Below are 26,550 nucleotides of genomic sequence, written 5' to 3'. Positions count from 1 at the left end.
TCATGGAAATTAAAAAAACTTTTCCATGACTTTTCAAAGTGAAGTGAAACTTTGTGTTTATGATATTGTGTGACTTTGACTTTGTTTTTAAGGGTTAGTTTGGACTCAGCAAAGTCACACAAAACCACAAACAACCTAACTGATTAAGGCAAAAGTAGACCAGCAGCTCCTGTGTTCAGCAAGGTAATGTTACTGTCTTTATCAATGAAGCCTGGCTTTGAACAGAGCATCGATAAGTTCCACTTTTAGTTCAGTCCCCCGTCACAAAGAGCAGTCTGGGAAGCACAGTACATACGACTGGATAAAAGAAACTTGAATTGACTTGACCTGACTTCACAAGCTGTGTGAGTTTGTAAACTGATATTCTGATAAAGTTTTTTGTGTTAAATGCGGACACCTATGACATAAATTCATCAAGAATTTTCTGTATTTGAATTCCACATGGATGGATGGGAGAAAAACAAAGTTTTCTTTACAAATACAACATAACAGAGAGAGTAAGCGATATAGAAATGGTCATTTGAGGGGTGAAGTGTTCCTTAAATGATGCTTACCTTTCCCATGCAGTAAAGTGTTACTACAAAGACTCCGACAGCCACATGATTCTGCAAACACCATGTGATTTTATTGGTACAGCATAAAGGCACAGATTTAATTCATTGAGCAGACTTGACCAAAGGAGTGATGAGGCACTGCCAACCGGAGTACACTGATAGGAAAAATAAAACTTTTTTTTTTGCTGACCACACAGTGAATATGGTTATTTAAAACTGAACCAGTCGGCTCTTACTTTCAAATCATCTTCACCTTCAGCATGGCTAAAGATAATCCTGCCAGGAAAAGGGCTTAATAGAGTCAAATAACATTATTATAAAAAAGAAAATGCTGGTAGCAACGTGTATCAGAGATATTACATAGAACAAAAGATAAAAAGCAAGTGTAAGCTGGATAATTTGTTAGTGTTATCAGACAAAAACCTACCCCAGTGCACTGTGGGTGACCTTAGTGTGGTCTGTACCATACATTACATTGCTTACATTGAAAGATACGACCAAAACACCAATAATTTCTGATGTTTAGAGTAACACTTCTAGCTGTGCTGGTAAAATACAAAAAAAAGATAGTTCAATCTTTACAAAAACGAGTCTATTAACCTTGTTTTGGCTTATAAACAGTACCATTACAAGTGTAGTGTACACGTCCTATACATCAGTGCTCCTCAGGTTAAGGCTTTATGAACCAAAGCACATTCTCATCCCAACTCACGTGGAGGTAGAAATACTGCAGCGAGCCCACACAGTCAGAGTAAAAACAGTACTGTTTAAATGAACAGTAAAAGATCATTCTTTCATTGAAAATGCTGCTGACACCAAAGTGTGAAACGGTGAACTGTTTTGTTTCCAAGATGAGTGAGCCAAACGTAAAATCACCTCCTTGACATTTGATCAAAAGATCTTCCCTCCACTGCAAACCCTTAAACAGCAAATACACCTAAAAGGATGGCTCTCTTTAAACTTTGACGAAGTGTTTCAAATATAAATACAACTTTTAGGTCTTTACATGTAGTGCATTGCATTCTGGGAAGAGGCACACTCGTACTTTCTGTCATATGATCCTCACAGTTTAGACTGAACCAACTGGAGATCATGATTCTCCACAGTAAGCAGTGATTAAAGACACATCATCATACGTTCATTCGATTCCTACCTTACAGAGATACAAACTGTAGAAGAAATAGTCATTGTCATAAGAGTTACATTAACACTGATTAAATGATTTGATTGGAAACCAATATTCAAACTCGTCTCACATCAGTCACACCTATGATGTAAATGCATATGCTTGGAAAACTCCCTGGAAATTAGAGTATTCATTTTTAGTGCATCACAGCCACATTGCCATTGTGTATATAATGTACATGATGGAAGAACCTCACATATTATACTTGATTAAATGTAGTTTGCTGGTTTCTTTTTTTTTTTTTTTCATGTGCTTGTTGGTGAATCAAATTTCTTATTTAAAAGAAATACCAAATACCTATAAGAACTGTGATATTTTGAGTCTGACATTAACTATGTTTACATGCACACTAATATTCCACTATTAATCAGAATATGACAATATTCCATATTCAATACAATTCATGTAAACGGCATATTGGAATAAGCCCTTATTTCATTCTCCAATTAAGACATGTAGGAAATGCTCGTATTATTCCGATTTTAGGATAATTCTTTGTACAGTATACAGTGCATTCAGAAAATGCATCTTGGTTTGGGTTTGGCTTCTTACCTGCTTACAGATGCATGCCCAAAAGAAAAGCTCATGTTTCTGGTCAAAAGTAGAAAAACATCTACTTTTAAACATTATGAGAGACTTCCATATCAACCGGTTTTTGGATATGCACAAATATCACAACGCTGACCTTTTCAAAAAGGTGGTTGAAGGCATGAGAGAGGGTGGCTGTGTACACATGGATTAACAAGTCTGCCACTGCTAGGGAAACTTTTAAAAAATCCTATTTTGAAGAAGCAAAACAGCACTAACGGCTCCAGCCACTCCACTTTTCCATCTTTTTTTATGTGATAAACCACATGTATGCACATCTGCATGTGAATGGAAGTATTAGTGGAATATTCATTTTTATTAGCCATGTAAACAGCTTAGTAAGGAATATTGTCTTTTTCCGTATAAAGGTAAAAAAACAGAATATTTTGTGCATGTGAACATAGTAATTGAGATTGGTTTCACAAAGCGAAACTTTTATGTGACTGAAGAATGAAATTGGATAACATCGCAACACTTACTGATAATTACACCAGATTTTGGTCAAAATCTATAAAATTAAATTCACTTCGGTGTTTAAGTCGAGGGATGCTGTGCATAGTTTGCAGCGATGGAAATGCACTTACATAAAAAAAAAATAAAAGGTGTGACTACAGTGTGACTGTTGGTCTGTTAAAATAAGTGTGTGTTTAGAGAAGAGGAGTGGGGATTCGGTGTGTTTGAACTGGAAATAGTGTTTATGCTGCGTGTATCAAAAAGTCTGTAAAGAGAGTCTCTGCATGCACAGAGCGTGCTGCTAGTCATTAACTAGTCGATAAACATGGTACTGTGCTCCATGTTCACTAGTGGACACCTCAAACACAAAGGCGATGCACAGCAGAGTCTCCTGAGTTTCTCTGTTGGACACCACCTAAGCAAGACAAAGAGAGAAAAGAGTCAAACATGGGAGAAGTTCATTAATTTCACAAATGATCAAAATGCCAAACCAGAGACACAGATGTGGACAGTAAGAGCACAGACACAGACCTGTAGGATGGTGAAGTTCTCCAGTACACTGTTCATCATGTATTTCTCAGGCAAGTGTTTGAGTTTGTGGATGAAGTTGATCATGTATTCACACATGGGAGAACGATGGATGCGAAACACATACTTTCCCCCTTCCATGTGTGCATATTCTGTCTGAATGGGGGGGAATCCACACATACACATCATAGTTAAACCACCGTAGTATGGTTGGATGTTAAATCCTTTATGTGCATTAAAAAAAAAAGAAAATGTTTAATCTTCTCACCTCAACCTTCTCCACCACCTGTTTACCAAAGGAGCAGACCTTTGTTGAGACACTGATGGTGATGTTTTCTGTTCCACTGTACTGGCTGCTCACACCGTAGAACACACCTGAACCCTCCTCAATGTCACTGCTCAGGTCCGCCTGAAATAAACACAGAAAGATGGACTAAGAGTGAGAATCAAAAGACAAAGTAAAGTAGAGCCAAAAACCAGTGGAAGTCAATGCAAAAGACAGATCCATCTAAGGAAGGAAATACAGTCAACAAGTTTGGATCCAAACAATGCATTCTCATGAGTAACACTGAATGTAAACAAAACCATAGCCTGTTTACGGGAAACTTTTATTGCTCAACCTGGACCCCATTTTTTGAATTTTAATTTTAAATTGTGCCCATGTAGAAAAATACCAAAATTTCCCTTTAAGTTAAATACTGCTCAATAAGCAACTGCCAATGAAGACACGACTTCCTTTGCAAACCCCTGCTCTGGCAACTCTTTGGCTTTGCTTCCCCCGTGTGGTTAAGCAGGGCATAACTGCGGATAAGAACAGGTTTGTTATCTATAATTCCCCCAATGATCTCCTGACTTTTTGTGATAATTTATCAAATTTCTGCCATTCTTATCTGCTGTATGCTTCTCAAAATAATCAAGAATTTAAAAAATCTCTTCAGTGAGAACACCAGTTTTGTGTACTAACCCAGAACTTGACGAGGAAGAACGCATTGTGCGGCCCTTTTTCATACAGCTCCTTCAGGCCTCCTTTTTTCTCAGAGAACTTGTCGTAAATCTGCCTCACATCTATGGACTCCAGTACGGGGTCATTGTAGCCCGGGTTTGATGGGCCAATGAGTACAAAAAGGTGTTTATACTGTAGGGAAAAAGGGGGAGAAGTGATAAGAAAAAGAGGAAAGACTTGGCTTTGATAAAAGAAAAAAAGTGTTAAAGAAATGTCTGGATGTCTTTACCGTCTCCCTTTCTCTCTGGATCTCCATAAAAGCAGAGTACTCCAGTAACCGTAGCTTTGCTGAGGCGATGGTTCTGTCTTGCCACACAGGCGCTGCTATAGCTGCAGGGCGAGGGGGAGGCAGGGGCTCATAGCCTGCCAAACATTTAAAGCAAGAAAAACCACAATCAACATACCAATAATCATTTCTGAGATCAGTTTTAGTTAGTTAGTTATAGTTTGTGTTCACACTTACTGATGGGTGCAGGGACCGGGGCTGGTAGTGTGGTGTACGGTGGCTGTGCAAAGGGCTTGATGCTGCAGAAAGGATGAGCAGGAACCTGAATATGAGCAACTGTACCATCTTAAGCACAAGACTTTGTCGAATTTTAACCAAACGTAACCAACTAATCTGACAGTGATACTTACTCCTGAGAATGTCCAGGCTGTCCTGGCACTGGGCCGGGCCAAAACTAAACAAAGGGAAAGAAAGGAAACGGGGCAGATAGTATTACTCAGACTTTTACCCAGATGGTAGACAAGAACAGATGTATGTGTGCGTGTGTGTCTCACTCTGACTGGTGGAGGGAACGGAGTCTGGGGTTTCATTACACTAGCAGACACAATCTGAGCTGATGAGAGGTTGGCTACTGTCTGCAGTGCCTTGTCTTTGGATACCTGGTCCTGACGGAGAAAAAATAATACGCAAAGATAAACGCTCCATATTGAAAAATCCAGTAAAATTTAAGGTCACTTTCCAAAATCAGCCAACCTCCAAGGCCAGTTTAGACAGCAAGCCAGCCAACATTACACACAGAACTTCAGCATGATGCAGTAACTATGTGGGAAGACAGGACAGAGTGCAAAGCAGAAGTAGTGGGATGCCAAAGCGGGAGGCGCACCGAGCTAGCAGGCTACGAGAGCTATCTGGAGCCATCACCAGCGTTTAACTAGAGCCACTAAAAACAAAAGAGTAATGAGCAGGATTTTTGAGTCTGGCAGTAGAACTGTATCGTGGACTAGCAGTTATGTGATGCCAACCACAAAGCACAAAGCCTGAAGCAGAAGATTGCAGTTGTGTAACCAAAACTTACCAAGTTCATGGCCTATGGCAAAGAAGACACGGTGTTAATTAACTTCAGAACATTCAAAAAAAAAGCAGGTCACAGAATCACTATAAGGCCTTGATGAAAAACCTAGATGAAGTACACATAACTCACATGGCTACACTCGTGAGCTAACATGTCAAACACACTCAGGCTATGTTCAAAAAAATAAATCTTACGTTGACAGGACAAACTACATCCTATTTATCTGTGCTGTCTTAAAGCTGAGTGCTGGCGCTTGAGCCAGGAAATATGCTGTCCTGGAAATCAAGTTCTCTAAAATGTGGATTAGAGTGCAGCGAGTTAAATGCCTTTGGTGCAAAATGAAGTCACAAAGAGCCTTTATTACAGTGCATGGTAAAACCACAAGAAAAACTGCTTAAACAGAAAAAAAGATATAAAGAACTGAGGGAAATGTCTTAAAGTGAGAGCGTGGAGATCAGAAATGACTTAAGAGAGAACTGAAATTCATCGTATGTGCACATAGATGAAGGGCACATTTAAAATCCAGAGGTGGGACCAAGTCACTCAAGTCCCAAGTCAAGGATAACAAGTCTTGAGACCCAAATTCGAAATGTTGAGTTTTGAGTACTCAAGAAATAAGTATGTGCTCTTTACCAAATGTAATGCCACTTTAACAACAGAATAATAATACATTAAATTCAAAAAGTAGTATCTATTTGTGAAAACAAGTGCAACTGAGCTTAATCACAATGTACGTCATTTGTGCTATAGCATATAGCATTATTAGCCAGTAGTTACCACAACAGGGTGAATTTTGTATGTTTGTGTCTTGTCTTCTTTTAAACTCATGATATATTGGAAAAATGTTGATAACATATTTTCTGTAAGAGTATTCTGTCTTTAAAGTAATGCTGTGATATTGTGTGTTACTGCATGTTTTATGTCTGGATGAAAAAAAAATTAGTAGATTTACAAAGGTTTTTCACCTAGAATTTTTTCCAGAAGCAGTGCTGAAAAGCATATTTTGTCTTGCACCACCAAACTCCATTTAGCAAGTGTGCTGACACAAGAATGTCTCTACATACATATTTGTACACAGTTGTAGGTGGTTAACTACGTTTGATAAAATGCTTCCGATACCCCAAACTGTTACAGTCACTCCTGCTCGTGGGGGCACACTTAACATTTGACATCTAGTGTTTCAATCAGTTTTGTCAAACATTGCTTATAAAAACAATTTATGACAGTCAAAAAGGTAGAATGCAGATGTGTTCAATTTAAATTCCCTGCTCTTCACCTACTCTGGCTGCTTCAGTAGAGATAGCGAGTTAATGGAGAGGTTTTTAATACTAACACCAGAGCTGATCATTCAGCAGCTGGTGACATATAGGCGAAACACTGCAGGAAATAAAGGGATATAATTTAATTGTGGCACATTTTTTAAACAACATACTTTTTAATCTTTTGTCTTGAGGGAAGGTATCAAGTACTTTCAAGTGAAAAGCCTTAAGTCCAAGTGAAGTCACAAGGCATTTGTGTTAAAGTCCAAGTCAAATTGCTAGTCTTTTTGTTTTTGTCAAATTGAGTATAAAGTCATCAAATTTGTGACTTGAGTCTGTCTTGGTTCTAAGTCACGTGACTTAAGTCCACACCTCTGTTAAAATCTCCCTGTTTGTCTGTGTGTATGCAAGCATTTATATGTACATTACTAAAGCCATGCACATGCTTAGGTCAACCAAGCCAACAACTGAATTTTATTTTATTATGTGTTCACAGCCACAAGCCTCTTGAACTAATCAACAGATCAGCATTACTGCCATGCATTATGACAAAAAAAAAGTCTTTCTTATATATTACGATACACCAGCATTAAAAAAAAATCTGGCTTTTGTGTTGAGCAATGCCAGACAACAAATACACACAGAAAGCAATGTTTGAAAATACAAGTTTTCAAAGCCGGAGCCTGCCACACAACGTTCCCACAGCCAATATCTAACGCTAGGTCTGTGCCTTGATGATGGTATTACGAATCATGTACCTATTTGTGCACATGATTTATAATTTTCCATCAAGGTTTTCCAGTGGTTCTGCTTTAGATGCACATGGGAAACCTGGCATCACCACACCACTAAATAGATATGTCATGCTTTATGATTTAAAATTTTCTTCTGCTCATACGTACACTAAGACTCCAGCAGAGAAGAGTAAAACTGCTATAAGCTCTGACAAAGACATCCGTGGTGATTTAATGTTAGGCTGGATTCAAAAACACATGCAGAGCAAAGCAGCTAGCATGGTAAAGTCAGTGAGCATGTGTACCTTGAGCTTAGTCTGAATCTCACGAGACTTTCTCTTGGCCAAGACTTGCAGGTGACTAGAGACCTGACGGAAGACAGGACGAAGGACAGAGGATGGGAGGAAAAAGGAAAGGAGGAGAAGAAGGGATGTGACTACAGAGGGAAGGGAGAGTTGATTCAGCGGGTACCCACCTTGATGCTGGTCTGGTATTCTCGTACCCTCTTACGTGCCAGAACCTGAATATGACTAGACACCTATGAAGCCAGGGTTACCCCCAATGAAAAAACACACATTCACAGAGTGATGTTGCAATTATATACAGCAGCGGTCAATTACTTTAAAGGGACAGTTCATCTACAAATTAAAAGTACATATTCTTCCTCTTACCTGTAGTGCTATTTATCAATCTTGATTGTTTTGGTTAAAGTTGCCATGGTTTGGAGATATCGGCTGTAGAGATGTCTGCCTTCTCTCATTTATAATGGAACTATATACATTGAACTACATCAGCCAACTATATCACCACCACAGGAGGAAGTGTGCATCTACTCAGGGACAAGAAGCTTGTGATAGCGCGAGATGTTAACATTAATGACGTCCTCCTCGGCCGAGCTGTGAGTTAGCTCATTAGTGCTAGCTGAGCTAACAGTAGATGCATGCTATCTTCTGCACGGTGATGCGGTTTGCAAGTGTAGTTTGGTACGAAGAAAATCGTTCCTACATTTAACTGCTCACAGCAAGGTCTGTAGATTATTTTGAGTAATCGGGTGATGATTTGTCAGAGACATTGCTGTTGAGTTTTTAAAATGAATGTTTTGTACTTTAAGCACCACAAGCCAAGTGCCATCTAATTCCATTATATTAGAGAAAAGGCAGACATCTCTACAGCATACCTCTGACACTCAGCATTTCACACCAAAGCAACCTGGATTATTAAATATAACTACCAGTAAGTTTCTATTTTTGATTTTGGGGTGAACTGTCCCTTTAATAAGGTGAATGAGTAATTTACAACAAGATTTCAAAACACATCATAAGACAAGTAAGCTGCAAATCCCATTACATAATACAAATCTAAACACTGTAGTGTTAAATAAGGTGTGCATACCTGTTTGCGTGTGCGCGTCTTCCCCGTTCGCAGCTTGATATAGCGAGCTATCAGCTCATTTCGACCTAAAATTGAGACAATAGATAAAAAATAGAATGAAGCAAATAACACAAAAAACATTGCCACCGTAACACCTCAGTTACAAACAACACAAAATGTGTTGGTATGATAAAGAAAGTAAGAAACTGGTAAAAACTGAAACAAAGTGTAATCTATTCGATAAACTTGCTTTATTTCAGCCAATACAGTCAACAGATACACTGTACACTGCGTGATTATATGATCACTGAAGAAAAAACATGGCGGCCACTCAAATTTGACCAGCCATTCAATTACCTCTCCAGTGCATTGTATGTCTTGAGCCATATAGGATCCAATAAAAATATACAATGTTTGGTGAGACCAGCGCGTTGCGCTGGACAGAGCAGAGTGAATGCAATTACAACTAATCAGAGCAGCAGAAAGTGTGACGTGTGACTTTTAATATCTCCCCATATTAAATGATCAGGCTGGCTAGAAATCTGTCTAAGTGAAAGGAGGCAGAAGTATCTGCCAGAGCAAATGAAACATGAGCTTGCAGATATGTCCGGTTTCCAGGATAGGTACATTCACAAAAAGTCCAACATGTTGTTAATTACGCCACTCGAACCGGTGGTGAAGTGGTTCAGTGAAACAAACGTGAAACTAAAAGGCAATGTTGACAGGAGTGAGTATTTCATTTGTATCTTACAAAGTTAATATTCTTATGTGACATAACACACCTAGCAAGAGTTGCGAGCACAATTTATAGCCAAGGGGTCACAGTGACACAGGACTTTAACTGGTCAAATGCATTTTTAGATTGTACAGAATTCACTATCAATCTTTGGTACAAAGCATAAAAAAAACGATGCAGACAGATGTGGAAATTTTTTGCATCCCATTTGAAACCCCTCCCTTGTTATAAAAGCAGGGGGAAAATAAGTGGATACAGCCTGTGATTCAGATCCACCCTGCTACACCTTTCCACTGAGTTTCATGAAAATCGGGCCTGTAGTTTTTTCATAATCCTGCTAACAAACAAATAGAACTGAAAACATAACCTCCTTGGCAAAGGTAATAAAGTCAGCAAAATACGACAGCTTAATGTGACTGCACCCCACACCGTCAAGCTTTGAGATTCTGTCGCTGTATGATATTGTCATTAAGAACAGCCTGTGTTAATTTAGTCAGATTGCTCAATGGCTGACATCCAGAGCACATGCACAAGTGGTGAGAATGGAGGGGAAAAGAGAGGAGAGGTCATCATGAACAGACCTCCAAAATGTGGTCACTACAGACTGCATGGTCAGCTCTTTCTTTCTTGCCCCCCTCGGCTCCTGCCCACACCTGATGATCTGCTCGTGTGTAATCATAACCGTGGAGCAACTTCCGATTCATTCTGCTGCAGATGCCAGAATCAGAGAGAGGCTGAAGATAAAAAATGAGCAAATGAAGCCTAGCACACTGATCCCACAGCTTTAATCATTTAATCATACGCACAAACATCATCGACAACACCATCCTTCTTTCTGGGAAGTGGTGCGATGCTGTAGGGACTTAGGTCACATCAGGCTGAGTCACATCAGCTCTGTGGAGTTACCAGAACACAGAATTCCCCAAAATCAACAGAAGGGTCTGACTCAGACGCAGCAGTCAGCTCCAATTCCCAAAACAGAACACATGCACTTTCCTGCAGCCTACCACTACTCCACATAGGGCCAAATGCTTTTTCACCAGAAGTCAACTGATGTAACATCTGTTTTTATGTGTTTAATTTACACCTTAACATATGAACAGAATATACATTGGAAGATCGGTTTGGAAATGTGTTGATAAACTGCAAAATGAAGTTCCTATGTAAATAGCCATGCTTGTGTAAAATCATCCATGAAGATTATCTCCGTTTCTGCCCTCATTTGCCACATAAATCAAGTTTTTTTTAAAAACCTATTTCCTCCCTAGCTAAAATTAGTAATGACATTTTCATCAAAAAAGTGAGAGGTCAAGAGATACAGGAACCAAAACTGGACAAACTTTAGTTTAACTTTATTTGGTCCTTCTTTCAATGGGGTTACATAATCAAAATCAGCAGGAAATAATGGGATTGACAAGGCGTCTAGCAAATATTAAGCATAAGAGTCTGGCCCTCTTACAGCAGTCTGTGAAGAGGCTCTGCCAAATATGTGTTCGATAATCTGAATGAGCCTGTCTTTGAGCATATATTTGAATCAAATTCTACAAACAAATTCAAACACAACCCAAAACAGATTTGATCTAGTAAGCCTTGGGGCTTTGTTCAACAGAGGGCTGTGTTTGTCAAAACACTAGAGGTACAATATGGACTTGAGTGAACTTTTACTCTCATCAAAAACTTATAAAAAAAGAAAAAGAAAGATATTTATAAAATTTCTTTGGACTCTTCCTATTTGTTCGTTTACTTACAATAAATACATGTGCTGTTTGTTGTTATAATTCACCTTTTAATTCAACTTAAGTAATTAAGGATTTAACTTAAATATCTTTCGAAAAATATGATTCAGTAAAATGTAAGGCACTTTTTGAAATAATAATAACATAACATAAAATGGCAGATGCTACTCTTACTCTTTGCTGCACGTAGCAGTAAACTGATATTCATTTTTTAAAATAAATGTATCTTAATCTACACACTCAGAGTAAAACTTTTTACTCCTTTACTGGCTCTCGTAAGAGTACTTCTTAGTTGGATAAATACAGGCTCCACTATATTCTGTGTCTTTTAAAAAAGGTGGACACAGCATCAGCAACAAGATGCTAAAATGTCATTAAAACAAGCTGCCTCTGTTTTATTTTTTCTCACCCTGTGAGTGCAAGAGCAAGGGATCTGTCTGCTGATCATCCTAACTTGGGAATACATGCTTGACACCATATTCCAGGGTGACATCATGGTAGTTACACACGACAGAGCACAGAGACTGGAGCTCAAATACAACTGGCCTAGTTTAGCAGGAGGAAGTACATACTTGGACGCATTGAGTTAACCTGCATTTGTAAACAACATTAAGTAGAGTCTGGGATTTTGCACAGTAAATAATTTGAAAATAAGATATCCATATCCATACTTTATCCACATAAGCTAGTTTCAGAGCCCATGAATATCAGTACATATTGTGCTTGTGATCTATATTGCAGCATCTGACTTATGGTACCGGTCCTGATGCTGCTTTATTGTGACTGTCATGACCTGTTGATGGTAATGTACATAAAACAAATGAATATTTTTTGCATTTCGTTATGAAATGTCAAAATTACAACAAATTATTCAAATATTAAAACAAAAAGGTGCGTTCAAAATTATCAAATTAGTGTATTAAATTATTTGTATATTGTATTCAGAGCAAATCTGTGAATCAGAGTCTGATCAAGGTTTTTTTGCACACGGTTCTCAACATGGAGGTGTTGCCGTGGCGATCCTGGGGGAAACTGGAGGGTGGTTCTGTATCATCACCGTAGGACGGGACAGTGTTATCAGTGGGAACCACCGTACAAGCGCAGTGCAAAGCGGTGACGATGAGCTAGTCAGTGGAATACACACACAGGAGTCGCATGCACTAACATACTGTACATGTGCCGCCTCACTGTCTACCACAACAGTAAACAGAGCAGCTCAGATAACAACACGTACAGAGGGAGTGTGAGTGCATTCTTTGATCAGAAAGCTGTTTCTCTGTTATATCCTCACATAGAAAATAGCTGATTGCTGCTATATTAATGCTCTTGATGCCATGCACAGAACCTTTGAGATGCAGTGACTAAAAAGTTGGATATAAGTTTGAAAAGAGAGACCAGTGGGTTAATGTGAGAATAGGGATGATGTTTAGTGTCAGTGTAGCTTTCCAACGTGTGAATGTGTGTACCAGTGGGACTACTCTTGTTTATTCAGGAGGAAGTGGGGGTGGTCAACACAGTGAGCCCACACTTCCACAAAAGGAGAAAATGCCACAACGTTGAAACAAACTTTCCTTTTCTGTCACATGGGATCACATATCCCGTTTCCCTCACAACACATGCACTTACACATACACAAATGCATGACACAGGCTGCTGCAGGCAGGAATGCTAACCCTCTGCCAAAACAAAAAAAAATGCTAGGAATTTTGGGTGCTTGCCAAGGCCTTCAATATTGAAGGAAGAAACCGTCAAAAATACATCAAAGCTCGGCAGCATCCTGAGTAGATCCTAATAAAAACAAACGCTACAACAGTGGTTATGCAGTCCCATAGAGCAATACCAAACAGTTCAGCAATATTGTCCAGGGAAATCAAGCAACGTCTTCTTATGCTAACCCCAGCCTGACCTGAAATATCAACCTTCTCTAACTTTTGACCCTGTCAGTGCTGGATGCCCCTTGACCTCACGCTAAACGGCCCTCTCCTGAAATACCTGCAGGCAGATCACCTGGGCACAAGCTTAAGGTCTTTACAAGAACAAACAATAACCCTCTGGGTTCCAAAGTGTTCACACTAAATCACTATGGGCCTTTGCAACGCCTCCTTGGAAAACAAAACCATATCAGAAATTAAGTTTTATTTTTCGTGATTCTGTAAAAGTTAAGGCTGACTGAAACTGTGGGCAGTTGGGTAGTTTTGGCTATTTTACTTCCTTGTGTGAATGTCTACCAGTAGATGGTAAATTAAGTCAACTGAGGCAATAAATTCCCCATTGTGTGCTATATTGACCAAGGAAGCTGAACTCTCCTGCTGTTGGAGCTGTGCAAGCAGTGCCTTCATGATCAGGATGAACTGGGAACAAGGTCTTTCTAGCTCAGGGTCTGGAGGTTCCCCACCGGCAATATCCTCTTGCAAGGATGAAGGGCCGTACACATGCTGAGTATTTTTTTTGCTGTCATCTGTATTGTTATAGGAGACGTGCATCATAAACCATGCCAATGCAGTCGCAACGCGTTCCTGAGCAGACGTTTTTCAGGGCCTAACGGCTGCGCCCTGAGATGAACAAAGTTCAACTTTTGAAACACAACAGCGCGCAATCACAGCCTGAAAATATCTCACCTTTCTACCATAAAAATGAGTGTTTGATAATTATGGAGGAGAAGTTGGTTGATTTTTACTGTTGTAAACGTAGCTAGCTTGCAATACAAGTGAAGAGAATTCTAGAGCATATTCACTGGCTGCCCAGAAGCTAGAGATCCAAGCTAAAATAGCTTGTAGTTCTTCCTTTCATCCAACTACAGCACTGTCATGTCAAATGACAGCGCTGGATGCAGGAAGACAACACATTTTGCAGCTGCAGGCTCAGTGTTCTCCGCCAATACAGCACACACTGAGGAATTAACTTCATCAATTGACTACATCTAACATCAACGGATTGGAAATCCTTATAAAAGGTGGCGAATTTTCCCCTCAATCAGTATTTATGACTGATTAGTATCACTGTACGACTTGCAGAGGTATTCATGAGCTTTATAAAAGTTTAATAGAGCACAATTTCAGTCTGTTATCTAAACTAATTCTTAAGAACTGAAAAAATAATAAAAATGATGACTGAAAAGTCAATTTAAATCATCAACTGTATTGCAGTTCTACTTCCCAATTTAAAATTTGCTGTACTTAAGTGAAAGCAATATTTTGTTTACAGTGAAAAGAGGCTTTACATGGTGGTGTTCGACCAGTTTGGAAGTCCAATGACACTGCTACAATGATTGAAAAGTAAGCCAGACATCACAATAAAAAGGGTAGCTGGATGATATTCATTATGTTAGAACAAGAGTTTAGTGGTCCTCACCATACATCTTCCCCTCATCTGAAAGTATGATCTTCCTCCTGCCGCAGGGAGGGTAGATGGCCAAAGCTTCTTGAAAGCTCTGCTCAATGTCTGGACTCCACACACCCTCTGGGTCGCCGTCCAGTCCGCGGTCAGCCCCATCTCCCAGTCCTTCTCCATCGCCACCATCCTCCTGCGCCCCATCAGGGCTGCCACGGCAACTCCACTCCGACGCAATGATGACGGCTCCTGGCCCCCACTCACCTAGATCATACCAGACAAATCATTTTTGAGATTTCACATCCTCTTAGTTATTTTTGCGAGCTTTATTAAGCTTTCCGTTATTGTATGGCATGCAGTTTAAAATGATAACAGAGGCAGATTTAATACTCAAAATTACTAATATTTTTTTTAATTAATTGGTCCTTGATTTCACACCCAGGTAGACCAAAGTAGCCACCTCATCTAGTTTGCAAATGCTGATTTTGATGGCTGAAATGGCAACAGTGGCTGTAGATTTCAGCTGTAGCTAGTTGTCTAAAGACGGCAGCATTAGCCCAATGGTTGGCTGACATTTTAATGTTTCCAAATGACTCCTTTTTAAAAAAGAACTGTAAACGGGGTCTTATGTTGCACATGACTGCTAAATGCATGGTGTTTTACTCAAAAAAAAAACAAGGCTAAGCTGTCATTTAGTCCTAGTAAGTACAACAAATAAAAATATTGAGACTGTTATTTCATTCTTCTACAACCCTATCTGACTCCTTAGTTTGTTAACTGTAACACTGTTGGTTAACAAGCTTTGTGCTTGTCATAAATCCAGGTTTCAACAAAGGTTTTCTTCCACATTAAAAAAGCATTACCCCAAAATATCTACAGAAATGTGAGAGCAGTATTTGCTTTGATAGCTGATGAATTTATACAATGAGGCATTGCAATCAGCAAGGTTTATAGAAATGAATGCAGCAGTCTCCTGGATGTTTTGAGAACACAGTGCAGCTTTAAATCATCTATTGAAGCAACAAACTGTAAAGAGTATAGTCTGTGTACAAGTAATAGTACAAAAAAGTGGCTACAGAGATGCTCTGTATCCTTTAACAACTGAAGAGCTGGAACTCACCAGCACAAACCGCTGCCCACAACATCAACAACAGAAAATCTATTTTGTTTCACACTTTTGGATGAGCATTACAAGCATTTTGTATGGAGCACATACGTCTTGTAAGTTTATTCTCATAACAAAGCTGCTGACTTGACATCCCTTACAATATTTGATGTTTTGAAGTGAGAAGTGGAAAAGCAGCACCGAGCATGGGAGGATGCCAAGGCAGCACTAAATGCAGCATCAGCACTGAACCACATGTGATAAAGTCATAAAATGTAGTTCAATTTAAAAGCTACCTCCCCAAATCAACCCAAAGTTTTAGCACCTGGTGGAGTATTTATAAATAAGGCAATGAACAGATATTTAAACAGCAGATTCTGATAATCAATAAGTCGGTTTAGTCATTTTTCAAACAAAATTCCCCACAATTCTGTTTTTAGATTTTCAAATGTTACGTTTTGCTGCTTTTCTTTGTAATCAATTAATATCCGTCTATTTTTTAATGATGGTCACGTAAAACAAGGAATTTAAGGATGCTACTTAAGGCTCTGGGAATTTTCACTATTTTCAGGCATTTTATAGCCAAAACAATTGAGAAAATACTTGGCATCTTAACTGATAACGAAAATAGTTCTGATTTCAGTAAAATAATGAAAATGAAAAATAAAAGTTTACTCAACTTTCTTTTTCTTTAAATGTCATAGGCAGCCATGTTGAGGAGAAGATCCTCCTCAGGCCTGAGGAAGATCTTGTGGATCTAAATGTTGCCTTGTGAAAGAAATAACAATTGTCCACTGGGAGTTGTTTTTCCCCCCCCAATATCATAGATTTACAAATGTACATGGTATGGTAGGCAAGCATCAACTTTCATATCATGGTATACTTTAAAACCGATATATTGCTGCAACCCTACTATTATCACTATTGGTGGTGCTGTGCACTCAAACAGGTTCTTACCTTAGAACTTTAATGGACAAGAGACTATACCTGATTCCCACTACTTTGTACATTGTGCAAAAATAAAATCAAACCCATGAATTTTATGACTGAAAACAAATGACAAGCAGGTCAAGAAAATCAAAGGAGTAGTCCCACACTTTACATCAAACATACTGTGATGGATGGACGGAACAGGGATTAACTCTGCGGCTGCCGAGAATGGTGACAGATTTCTTAGACTCCAAATGTCTCCACACTTCACCAAGAGTGAGATCGGGTTCATCTGAAGTTGTTTACAGCCTCCATGGGCACCGGGTGTATTAATAGCCCTGGCATTCGGGGTTAAAGACCTGACAAGCAAAATGGCAAAACACTGAGAGCTTGTAAATTTACAAAGATACTGGCCAAGGTCAATGAAGACCCTACCGGTTGGTCTATGTTACATCAGTGACTGATGGCAAAATCAGGTAGGAATTTTTCTTTCACAAACTGTCCTCGGGAAACAACTTTAAAAGCAGAACTTGAGCCATATGAACTTCCCAGAAGCCTCCAACTTGAGGCCACACAATTACACATTCTGTTGTTATTGTTGAGGATGCTCCAAGGCTCCTCAAGCACAGGCACACATATGCAACATGAATGCTGCCTGGTGTGTAATGTTTTCCAGAGTGTGGCTAACATGGTCCCTGCCATAGATGAACCACAGAGGATCAGCGTGGTCGCAAAAGCTTCCCCTGCTGCGGTGGGCTTATTGGACACACTCTAGTCTGGGCCAACCCAGTTTCAATCAACGCTGACCAGACTGTGCCGTTGCCATAACGATTAGTCAGGCTCTTCTGAGATGGTTGGGGAAGAGCAATGCCTCAGAGAACAGTGTGATATTCAAGGGGATTTAAAGGTTTTACTGTGTGAGAAGTCTGATTAGCCTTGAAGGGACATTTCATCCTAATCAAAAGTACATATTTTATCTCTGATCTGCCCGTCATGTTTGAGGTCCTGGGGACCCCCTAATCCTTTAAGATTGGAGTGGTGTTATGGCTTTAAAATGATGCCATGACATTTCAGAGTATTTTCGCAGAATCGATATTATTGACAATATGACAAAAATACAGAATTTTTTATTATGAATTTGAAGAATATACAAATGCAACAAAATAAGTGTTGTTGTATATGTCCACATAAATGTAGTTCGTTTGATAAATAAATTATAAATAAATAAATTTGATAAAAACAGAACAAAAATGATCTCACAGTTCTTTAGCTTGTAAACAACAACAGTAACTCATGGTGAGATTCAGATTCTGTATAAAATATAAATATTACAACAAAATATAACTGGTTAAAAAAATTTCCAGCAATTTTTATCCTAAAATCCAAGGAACATCTGAAAATCCTACAAATGTCCTAAAATCCTAGAAACATCCTTAAATATAAGAAACATCCTTGAATCCCTGAAATGTGCAAAATCCAAGAAACATCCTAAAATACTAGAAATGTCCTAAAATCCTAGGAGCATCTTAAAATCCTAGAACTGTCCTAAAATCCTAGAACTGTCCTAAAATCCTAGAAACATCTCGAGATCCCAGAAACATCTTAAGATCCTAGAAATGTCCTAAAATCCTAGAACCATCCTAAGTTCCTAAAATTGTCCTAAAATCCTAGAAACACCTTGAGATCCTAGAAACATCTTAAGATCCTAGAAATGTCCTAAAATCCTGGAACCATCCTAAGTTCCTAAAAATGTCCTAAAATCCTAGAAACATCCTAAGCTCCTAAAAATGACCTAAAATCCTAGAATCATGTATTGGGCTGCTGTGACTGACACCTGGGTTATATACACATTTCATCATAATGCAGTCCAGTACATCAGGGCCACCAACTACAACAGTAAATCAGTAATAAATTAACAAAAATATTATCATCTTCATAAATGCAGAATTAATGCAATTTTGCTGTATTGGCTCGCATTACGTTTAGGTGCACCAAAAAAAAAAGGTGACCATGAAGTGAAAACATCAAGACTGAGTGCAAGATTACTGCTGAGTAATTTGGCTGAGATCTGGGAAATCGTGCAACTGAGGCATCACAACCACAGCTTTGTCATTTACCAGAGTAGCGGTGATGCAAAGTTAGGACATTATCATTACAGCAGGGGAGGCATATGCGGCCCTGCCAGTTTCAATATAGCTCCCAGTGGCCAAAAGGTCATGTGTTGAGTGCAGCGAGGAGCTTGAGCTAAATAAAGCTATGAGCTCAGCAAACTCTGACAAGACACATGCACACTACGGACTGCCTGCTGCTCCAATGGGAACAGTGACATTATGATTAGCTGAGCTAGATCTCATCACAGTATTCTCTGATTTACATGGACATCTCAGCTGAGTACTACCACAGACCTTGTAGCGTTTAGACGGCAAATCAACCAGGCTTACGCTGTATGAACATAAAGCTAACATCTTACACCAAATGTATAACTCAGTCATTAAAGTGTTTTCCAAGCTCTGACTTCTTTTAACTACCACAATTAACCCCATATGTTTGTGAAACTTTCAAAATAACACGACTTTAATCCCAACTGCTAACTGTTAAGTTAGCATGTAAGTTAGAGGGAAAAACAAAATCACACTCAACCGTTGGAAGCCGTTTAGCCAACTGTGAGTTAGCAAAATCTGCCTTTGCTCCAAAAATATGAAATAATGTACATGTAACTAAGTGTAGAAGTTGTTAAAACACCATAAAACACTTTTAAAGTGCAAGCAGATATGTTATTTTCTATTTTGCCGTCACTATATCACAGCCAAGCCACTGATAACACACTCGAGCTGGCATGCTAGTTAGTTAGCTTGCGGGCTAATAATACCTCAACAAACTCCAAACTAAGTACGAGAGACGCCTAAAAAGTCACTGCAGTTACAGCACGGGAGGCTGAGTGAATAAATGAGAAACTCCCCGCTAAACACAAGAGGCTGATTCAGCAAAGCGGCAGCGGGAAAATGCGAAATATGTCAAATATCCCAAAACTTCAAGCACACACGAAGCGAAGCAGCTGCCGCAGCAGCATGAAAGTTGCAGCACACAACAAAGAACTATCTGAGAGCGCACTCACCTTACAATGGCTTTCCTGCCCTGCTGGTTCAGACACACACTCCTGCCCAAACACTTTGGTTTCTGAAGCAGTTTTGCTTTGTGTATCGTGAGTATTTCCTCGGCAAAAATAATCGTGTTTGACAGAAAAAGGCGGAATGCCAAGTATGAGTTTGGTATGAAATCAACGCGCGGAGGAAAACGCACAGAGGCGTGGCGTCGAAACACGCGCACACGCAAAAGTTTTGTGGGTCCCAACGCAAACTCCTCCCATGACACCAGACTCCTGCTGGAGGAAAGAAGGGGATAGGGAAACACAGATGGTCTGATCTTATTGTTCTCTTTCAAAAACTATGGATAGATACTATTTCTTTAGAGTTTATGGTGATTGCTGCTCCTGTAACATGCCCTTATCTGTTGGCTTTATGATATCCCCCCTGATATTCAGCTTTTAAAGAAGACCTACTTAATGTATATGGGCCATTCCAGAATTGCATTCAAGTACATATAAAAATGAAAAGAAAAATAAATACATGAATGGTAATGATTTTTTTTATTTTTTCATTGTTTTGTCTTTTTTCATTCAGTTTGAAGGAAATGATTCACATGAAAGTGTCATAACAGAAATTACATTTATATAACTCATCCATTCAGTTATGCAGACCCATAAACATTATGCACGTGGAATCCGTTCAGATATTAACTTTGAATGAATCAGAATAACCAAAAAAATAGACAAATACATACATCAAGTAAATGATACATTTGTTTTTATTTCTCTTGGGAATTTAAAAGCACAGCAACTCAAAAGAGAATCATGACACAAAATCTCAGATGATAGCACTAAAAATGTTACTAAAAAATACTTATTTCCAAACCAGTCCTTGATGAAAACATTTAACAATAAATGGAAACAGAATCAATGGAAACAAACAAAATACAATATAAACCTATTCCTCCCCCTTCAACTCCAAAGCCATAGTTCACATTTTCTCCCCCAAAGGTGAAGTATCAGCCTTTCCCACAAATCATCCTTAACTTTTATCTTTAAAATGGCCTTTGTTTGGCTTTGTTTAATATGCAGGGGCAGATTATTGCATAAGGAGACCCCAGCATAGAAAAACAAGTAGGGCCAACTGGGCCGGCAAACTCCAAACTTACTCAGAGTCAATAAGTTTGTGCTAACATGACCAAAAATATGCTTGGAAATATGCACCACTCACACAGTATCACCTGATATGGTAAGAGTGTGTTTTGCTACATTATCCAATCATGAAACACTGTCCCGAAGAGGTGTTAAAGTCTAGTTTTAAGATCTCATTTGCTTCCATTATGTGCTTATATTATGTGCAACACATTTTTGGCCCATCACAGGTCAATTTTGGCAAAGATCAAGTCCTCTTGCACATCTTTGCAGGGTAATTAAGACATTCATGCATGTTTTTTTCATAGGATCAATATCAGTCTATGAACCTACACAGCTGGATTTTCTTACAGTTTTAGTATAGTATATGTAGTATTTTAACCTTTGAACCTTGAGCAAATTGGTGTAATTTGCATGGGAGGGGGGGTAATTTTTGGTAATTTAATTGTTTTTTTTATTTTTTTATTTATTTTTTTACTAATTTCCTGCAAATTTTTGGGTCATGTCTTCTTTCATTGCTGCCAAAAGAGATAATATAACAATAATGACATGAACTGACCGACTAAACATCTTCAATGTACTTTATTACTTATAATTTGTTTACATGACTGACACACTTCACCTTGTTGGACCATTATTTTCACAAGCCAAATATGTACTAAAAAACACTCAGTAGTAATTATTATTTTTTCTTCACATAAGAAGAAACAACTATGAGTCACCTTATGAGCCACTTATGACATCACATATGAAACAACACTACAAACTCATAGTGATGGGCTGGGACACTGGGGGTGAGGGGGGGGTGTCAAAGCTGCTCAGGGATCCAAATAAGCTTGGGTCAGCCCTGGTTAATGATTTACACCACCTACAGTATTACTCTGCTATACTGACAAGGTGAGAGCAATTAGAGGAAAAGGCCTTGCTAATGCAGCCGCCGACATGTAACAGTGATTCTATTGTAAAAGGAGATGTAATGGCCTCTGAATGAAATGTCACAAGACTGACAAAGAGACTTAAACCCTCTTATTCTCAACATGCCCCTCGACTGCTAACAATAAGCTCCTGTTTAACGGTACAGATTAAAGATTGACATCTGGGCTGGAATCCCACAATACTTCCGGTTACACCTATTTTCAACAGATGGGGTCAGATCATTTCTGGTCAGGAAGGTTTGATGCAGAACTCTCAACATTATCACTCCATTATTTTAAAAACTTGTTTGCTATTCATGCACCCTCCTAAAATGCCCTGTGACCCATTTGAGTAATGTTATCCCTGCATATGGCCACTAGAGAGCAGTAGTACCATAGTCATGGGCATAGACAGACCATAGTAAACCATTGGCATCCAATTTTTCATCTGATTAAGAGTGACAAAAAGACAAAAAACAAACAATAAAATGCCCTTTAAAAAATGCTGAAAAATACTATTTATTTTTTTTAAGTTTTTAAAAATATTTTTCCCGTTCCATAATTTTCAATTGAAAAATATATATATATACACACATATATATTATATAATATATGTACCCATTTTATAATTTAATAATAATAATATAATATATAATATTAATACTACTAATTATTATTATTGAATTTTTATTTTATTTTAATTTTTTTGTTTTAAAAATTTTTTAGGTAATTTTTACATTTTTCCAGTATCTTGCTCATTCATTTTGTTTTTCATCATGTTTTTGAAAGAAATTTTCTTAGGGGTCAAAGGGTCAGAGCTTGTGAAAGGCATCTGAGGGCAGGACAAGAAAACTTACATAATCCAGGTTTAAAGGGTCATAGACAACTTAGCCAGAACTAATGTACAAAAAACTCTGTACATATATTTAAACAAACTAAACAGATCAAAATAATTACGCTGATAACGATGACTTATGTGTACAGACTGGTCTCGGTGCCTCAGAGTGAAATATACAGTAAATGACAGATTGCGTAACGCCAGCTGGATTTACCTGGTTTCTTTTTGACATGTGCAAACATGTCTATGTCTCAACCTGCCATACAAAGTTCTCTCCCTTTCCCCAGGTCTGTGGCATCACTGGAGATCAGGTAGTCATAAGATGTTCATTTTACTTCCGAGCTTCTAGAAAAAATGAAGAATTAGAAGAGAAAATAGGATTTAAAATTTAGAAGCTGTCATAAGGGGTACAATGCATCTTGCCATTGGCATGGATTTTAAAGAGGTCAGCTCTTTATTATTGTGCTGTGCAAATATAGAAAATAAAAGGAGGTAAGCGGCAATCTGTCTCTCTTACCCTTCAATACCGTCCACCTTTGTCCCACTTATGGGCTGGCGGGCAGACACTTTAGGATTATTAATTTCAGTTTACAGAGAGGTTAGAATATTGCCAAGGTCCAGTAAACTACTCCTATACTGAAAGCAAATAAGATGAATCTGAATGGTTCTTCCACCACTCCCTCTCTTAATTCTTCTTTCCCCCTTTTGTGTTGTTCAACTTTCCCCCACTTTATATTGATTATTGACTCTTTGATCAATTAAAAAGACAACTAAAACAATTTAATCTTGATTGTGCAAAACCCTACAAACACACACAAACACACATACAAGTGCACTTGTTAAAAGAGCAGAGTATCTAAATCTTATTCAAGTATTTCCTGATAAATTACTGTAATGTATCTTTTCCCCCCCTTTCCCAATCCTAATCTTTACTTGGCATGTGTTGGGTTTTTTTTCTTACCTCTTGCATGGGCAATGAAATAAAATAAATACAATGGAGCAACTGGTATTGTTTTTCTCATTTATGTTGCAAGGATGGCAAATACTGCCATGCACTTACTGATCAAATAAATAATAAATAATAAATAAATAAATAAATAAAATCCTTGATAGTGTGAAATAGTTCCATAGATCAGAGCTGAAACATGCAGTTAGCATCTTATATTAGTGAAATTAAAGTAAAAGGAAATCAAGAGTTATAATAATAATAATAATATATTAAACAACAACAACAACAACAACAACAACAACAACAACAACGTGTGCAAAATAAATGAGATTGTTATTCAAGAATTCTCTTTGTGGCTAACAAAATGCATTTCCACAAATTTGCCACTAGATGGGACACTTTATCTTTCTGGGCTGAAAACTGCTCAAGGTGGAAGTTTAACCAGAGCCAGTGACAGTGGAGTAATCTAACTATTTTTTTTTTTTATAAACAGATGTTCAGTTACGTTGTTAAACTTAGTTTAAGCCTTTAATCTGACTATTACTGACTTTGTTAGAAAGCAAGGCATTGCATTTATGTACAAAACAAATAAAGATAAATAAAATAAATAAATAAAAATAACATCACTTATAACAGCAGACAAATGTATTATGCTCAGTTTAACATCTACCCAGCGTTTAATGCTAAAATTACGCTATTTTTTTCCCAGGTAGGCCCAGCCACTCTGGGCCACATTTGATTTCACACTTAATTATTATTGGCTGCTGTTTCCTGTCAAGTAACCAATCAGAGCAAAGCAAAAAAAAGGCCTCAGTCCACCTGTTGAGCAGCAGCTGTAACACCAGCCTACTTGTACTTATCTAATTGTAAAAGAGCCATACACCTATATGGATTCAGTTATCACTTAAATAGGCACAAAATATATTGCTCTATGTAAATATAATAATGGATATAACCCAACGGAAATGAAGCCTCGTTTTGACCCCGCAGCAGCTGGCAAAACATCTCAAGCAGGTGAGCGCTTTAAGGTTAGCTCTAATGTAGGAATCAAATTCTGTTTGGTTTGTTTACATCTTGTCCCGAGTTGGTAAATATCTGTAAATATAATCGCACAAACTAACGGTTGTAGTTTTTAGCTAACTGTTACTGCTCCTACATTAGCTTTTCGCCAGTATGCTTCCACATTATAACGATATTTTTGTTGGGTCTGATTTTTCTGTGTGTCAGAACTCAGAAATGATGAATGACATTTCATGATCAAGCCAAATCCTTTTAATTAAATCCTGTTAGTTTTATGTATATAACATTCGCCCAATATCATACATTTTCCCAAAATGGCATTTATTTGTCAGCCGTTGGATCATTTTGGGCGTTTAGTAGCAAAAATGGTCAACAGGCCAATTGTTGATGTCCTGAGTCACACTAGAAAACAAATAATATTGGGCCTCACATATGATTATCTCATAATCTACTGTATTAATGCTATCTGACACAGTTTATTTTTCACTATCTGGATGATATGCAATTTCATTTGAGTGCAAATTAGATAAAGTAAATATTTGATTCAGTATAGGAATATGAGCACATTTGAATTAAAATTTCCTCTTTATTATATGCTTCACACCATACCTAAACAAACTGCAATGGCAGAAAAGACAACACCATTTGTGCAAATCTTTATCTTCTCCAGAAACAGTTACTTAAGAAAATTGTTTTTCTGTTTCAATTCGTTTAATCAATAACTTGATGCACATATACTTCTATGGCTATAATTTTCATTACTTGATATTATATATAAGGTTTCAGTTATTGTTGATGAACTAAAAATGCCTGTCATAGCCTGTAGCATGTCAACAAAATAACTGAATTATATCCAATAACTGGATGCCATTATAGTATTTTAGCTCATGAGCTAAAATGTGGTCATGTTAGCTGGCTGCAAACAATTGATATTAATATTTAATATTTTTGCATGTCATGCACAAAACTGTACAGCTTGTTCCGAAACAGCTGTATTGCGCACCTTTTTAAATGTTATAATACTTTTCTTTTCAAATATCTTCGACATATTTTTATTGTAATTGTTCTGTTCTATATATATATATGGTCTTAAGTTTTGTACTTTTTAGTACTTGGCTTTATTTTTATTTCTCTTAAGGCAGAATATCATTAAACATGATAAGAAAAGGAAGCTGTTGCTAAACATGAAAGAGAACAGTGAAAACCTGTTAGTTTGCCATTATTTTAAGGTTACTTCTTAGTAAGAATCTATGAAATAAAGTTGATTTAATTATCATTTTACTCAAAAGTGAGTGCTTGTATTGGTCATATTACTCAAAAGTGAGTGCTTTTATTGGTCATATAATTAGCTAAACAAGAGAGCATTATAAGTAAATTAAAACTACATCTTAGAGACAGTAATTCTGAAATGACCATGCTACCTTTTTTCATAAACTGCCTGTACATTTCAGCAGTAAAAACCCTGTGTGTGCACTGAGTCGAGGCGAGTAAATCAGTAACAATGTTCATATGTGTGTGTACTTATGCAATGACAGGACCCACTTTGCTTATTCTTTCAAAATAATGTAAATATTTGGCGTTTCAAATGTTCGCGCGTGCATGTGCAAATCTGTCTGTACACACAAGCAACTGAGCTGCTCGTGTTATTGATATCAGGAGATAATAAAGTGAGTGTGTCCTTGTGTGAACTGGGTGTGAGCAGCAAAACACACTGTTATCAGACTCAGCTGTCACCCTCAGTTAAAGGCACACTAACATCACGACTGTGGCACGGCCGTTTG

At 38.0% G+C, this 26,550-nt stretch overlaps 1 protein-coding gene across 6 annotated transcripts; it reads right to left on the bottom strand.

The window, feature by feature from the left end:
• Positions 1 to 603: 603 nt before the first annotated feature.
• Positions 604 to 20,127, bottom strand: tead3a (TEA domain family member 3 a). 6 transcript variants are annotated; one of them, XM_088082126.1, is made up of 14 exons: positions 19,927 to 20,127; positions 14,798 to 15,040; positions 8,996 to 9,060; positions 8,079 to 8,141; positions 7,909 to 7,971; positions 5,614 to 5,625; positions 5,093 to 5,203; positions 4,949 to 4,992; positions 4,776 to 4,837; positions 4,542 to 4,675; positions 4,274 to 4,444; positions 3,578 to 3,718; positions 3,313 to 3,465; positions 604 to 3,196 (listed from the first exon to the last, which is right to left on the bottom strand). In XM_088082126.1, the coding sequence occupies exons 2-14, from the start codon at positions 14,802 to 14,804 to the stop codon at positions 3,083 to 3,085; spliced, it is 1,140 nt and encodes a 379-aa protein (XP_087938252.1). In that variant the 5' UTR covers positions 14,805 to 15,040; positions 19,927 to 20,127; the 3' UTR covers positions 604 to 3,082. The 6 variants fall into 6 exon arrangements, with proteins under 6 accessions (XP_087938252.1, XP_087938253.1, XP_087938254.1 ...); XM_088082127.1 differs by lacking the exon at positions 5,614 to 5,625; XM_088082128.1 differs by lacking the exon at positions 7,909 to 7,971.
• Between the last annotated feature and the right edge of the window lie 6,423 nt (positions 20,128 to 26,550).

This window comes from Plectropomus leopardus, chromosome 9, assembly GCF_026936395.1.
Source record: "Plectropomus leopardus strain MGB_pleo_1.0 chromosome 9, ASM2693639v1, whole genome shotgun sequence".
NCBI classification, from domain to species: domain Eukaryota; kingdom Metazoa; phylum Chordata; class Actinopteri; order Perciformes; family Serranidae; genus Plectropomus; species Plectropomus leopardus.
Note: the sequence above shows the minus strand (reverse complement) of the source record. Positions and strands in the feature narration are given on the sequence as shown.

What these genes read in the sequence shown, in the direction of transcription:
- tead3a (XM_088082126.1), bottom strand. An exon ending in AGACGCGCACACGCAAACAG is followed by an intron (nt 8,142 to 8,995) that starts GTATGCACACCT and finishes CTGGCTTCATAG; the next exon opens with GTGTCTAGTCATATTCAGGT. An exon ending in AGAACTTCACCATCCTACAG is followed by an intron (nt 3,197 to 3,312) that starts GTCTGTGTCTGT and finishes TGTCTTGCTTAG; the next exon opens with GTGGTGTCCAACAGAGAAAC.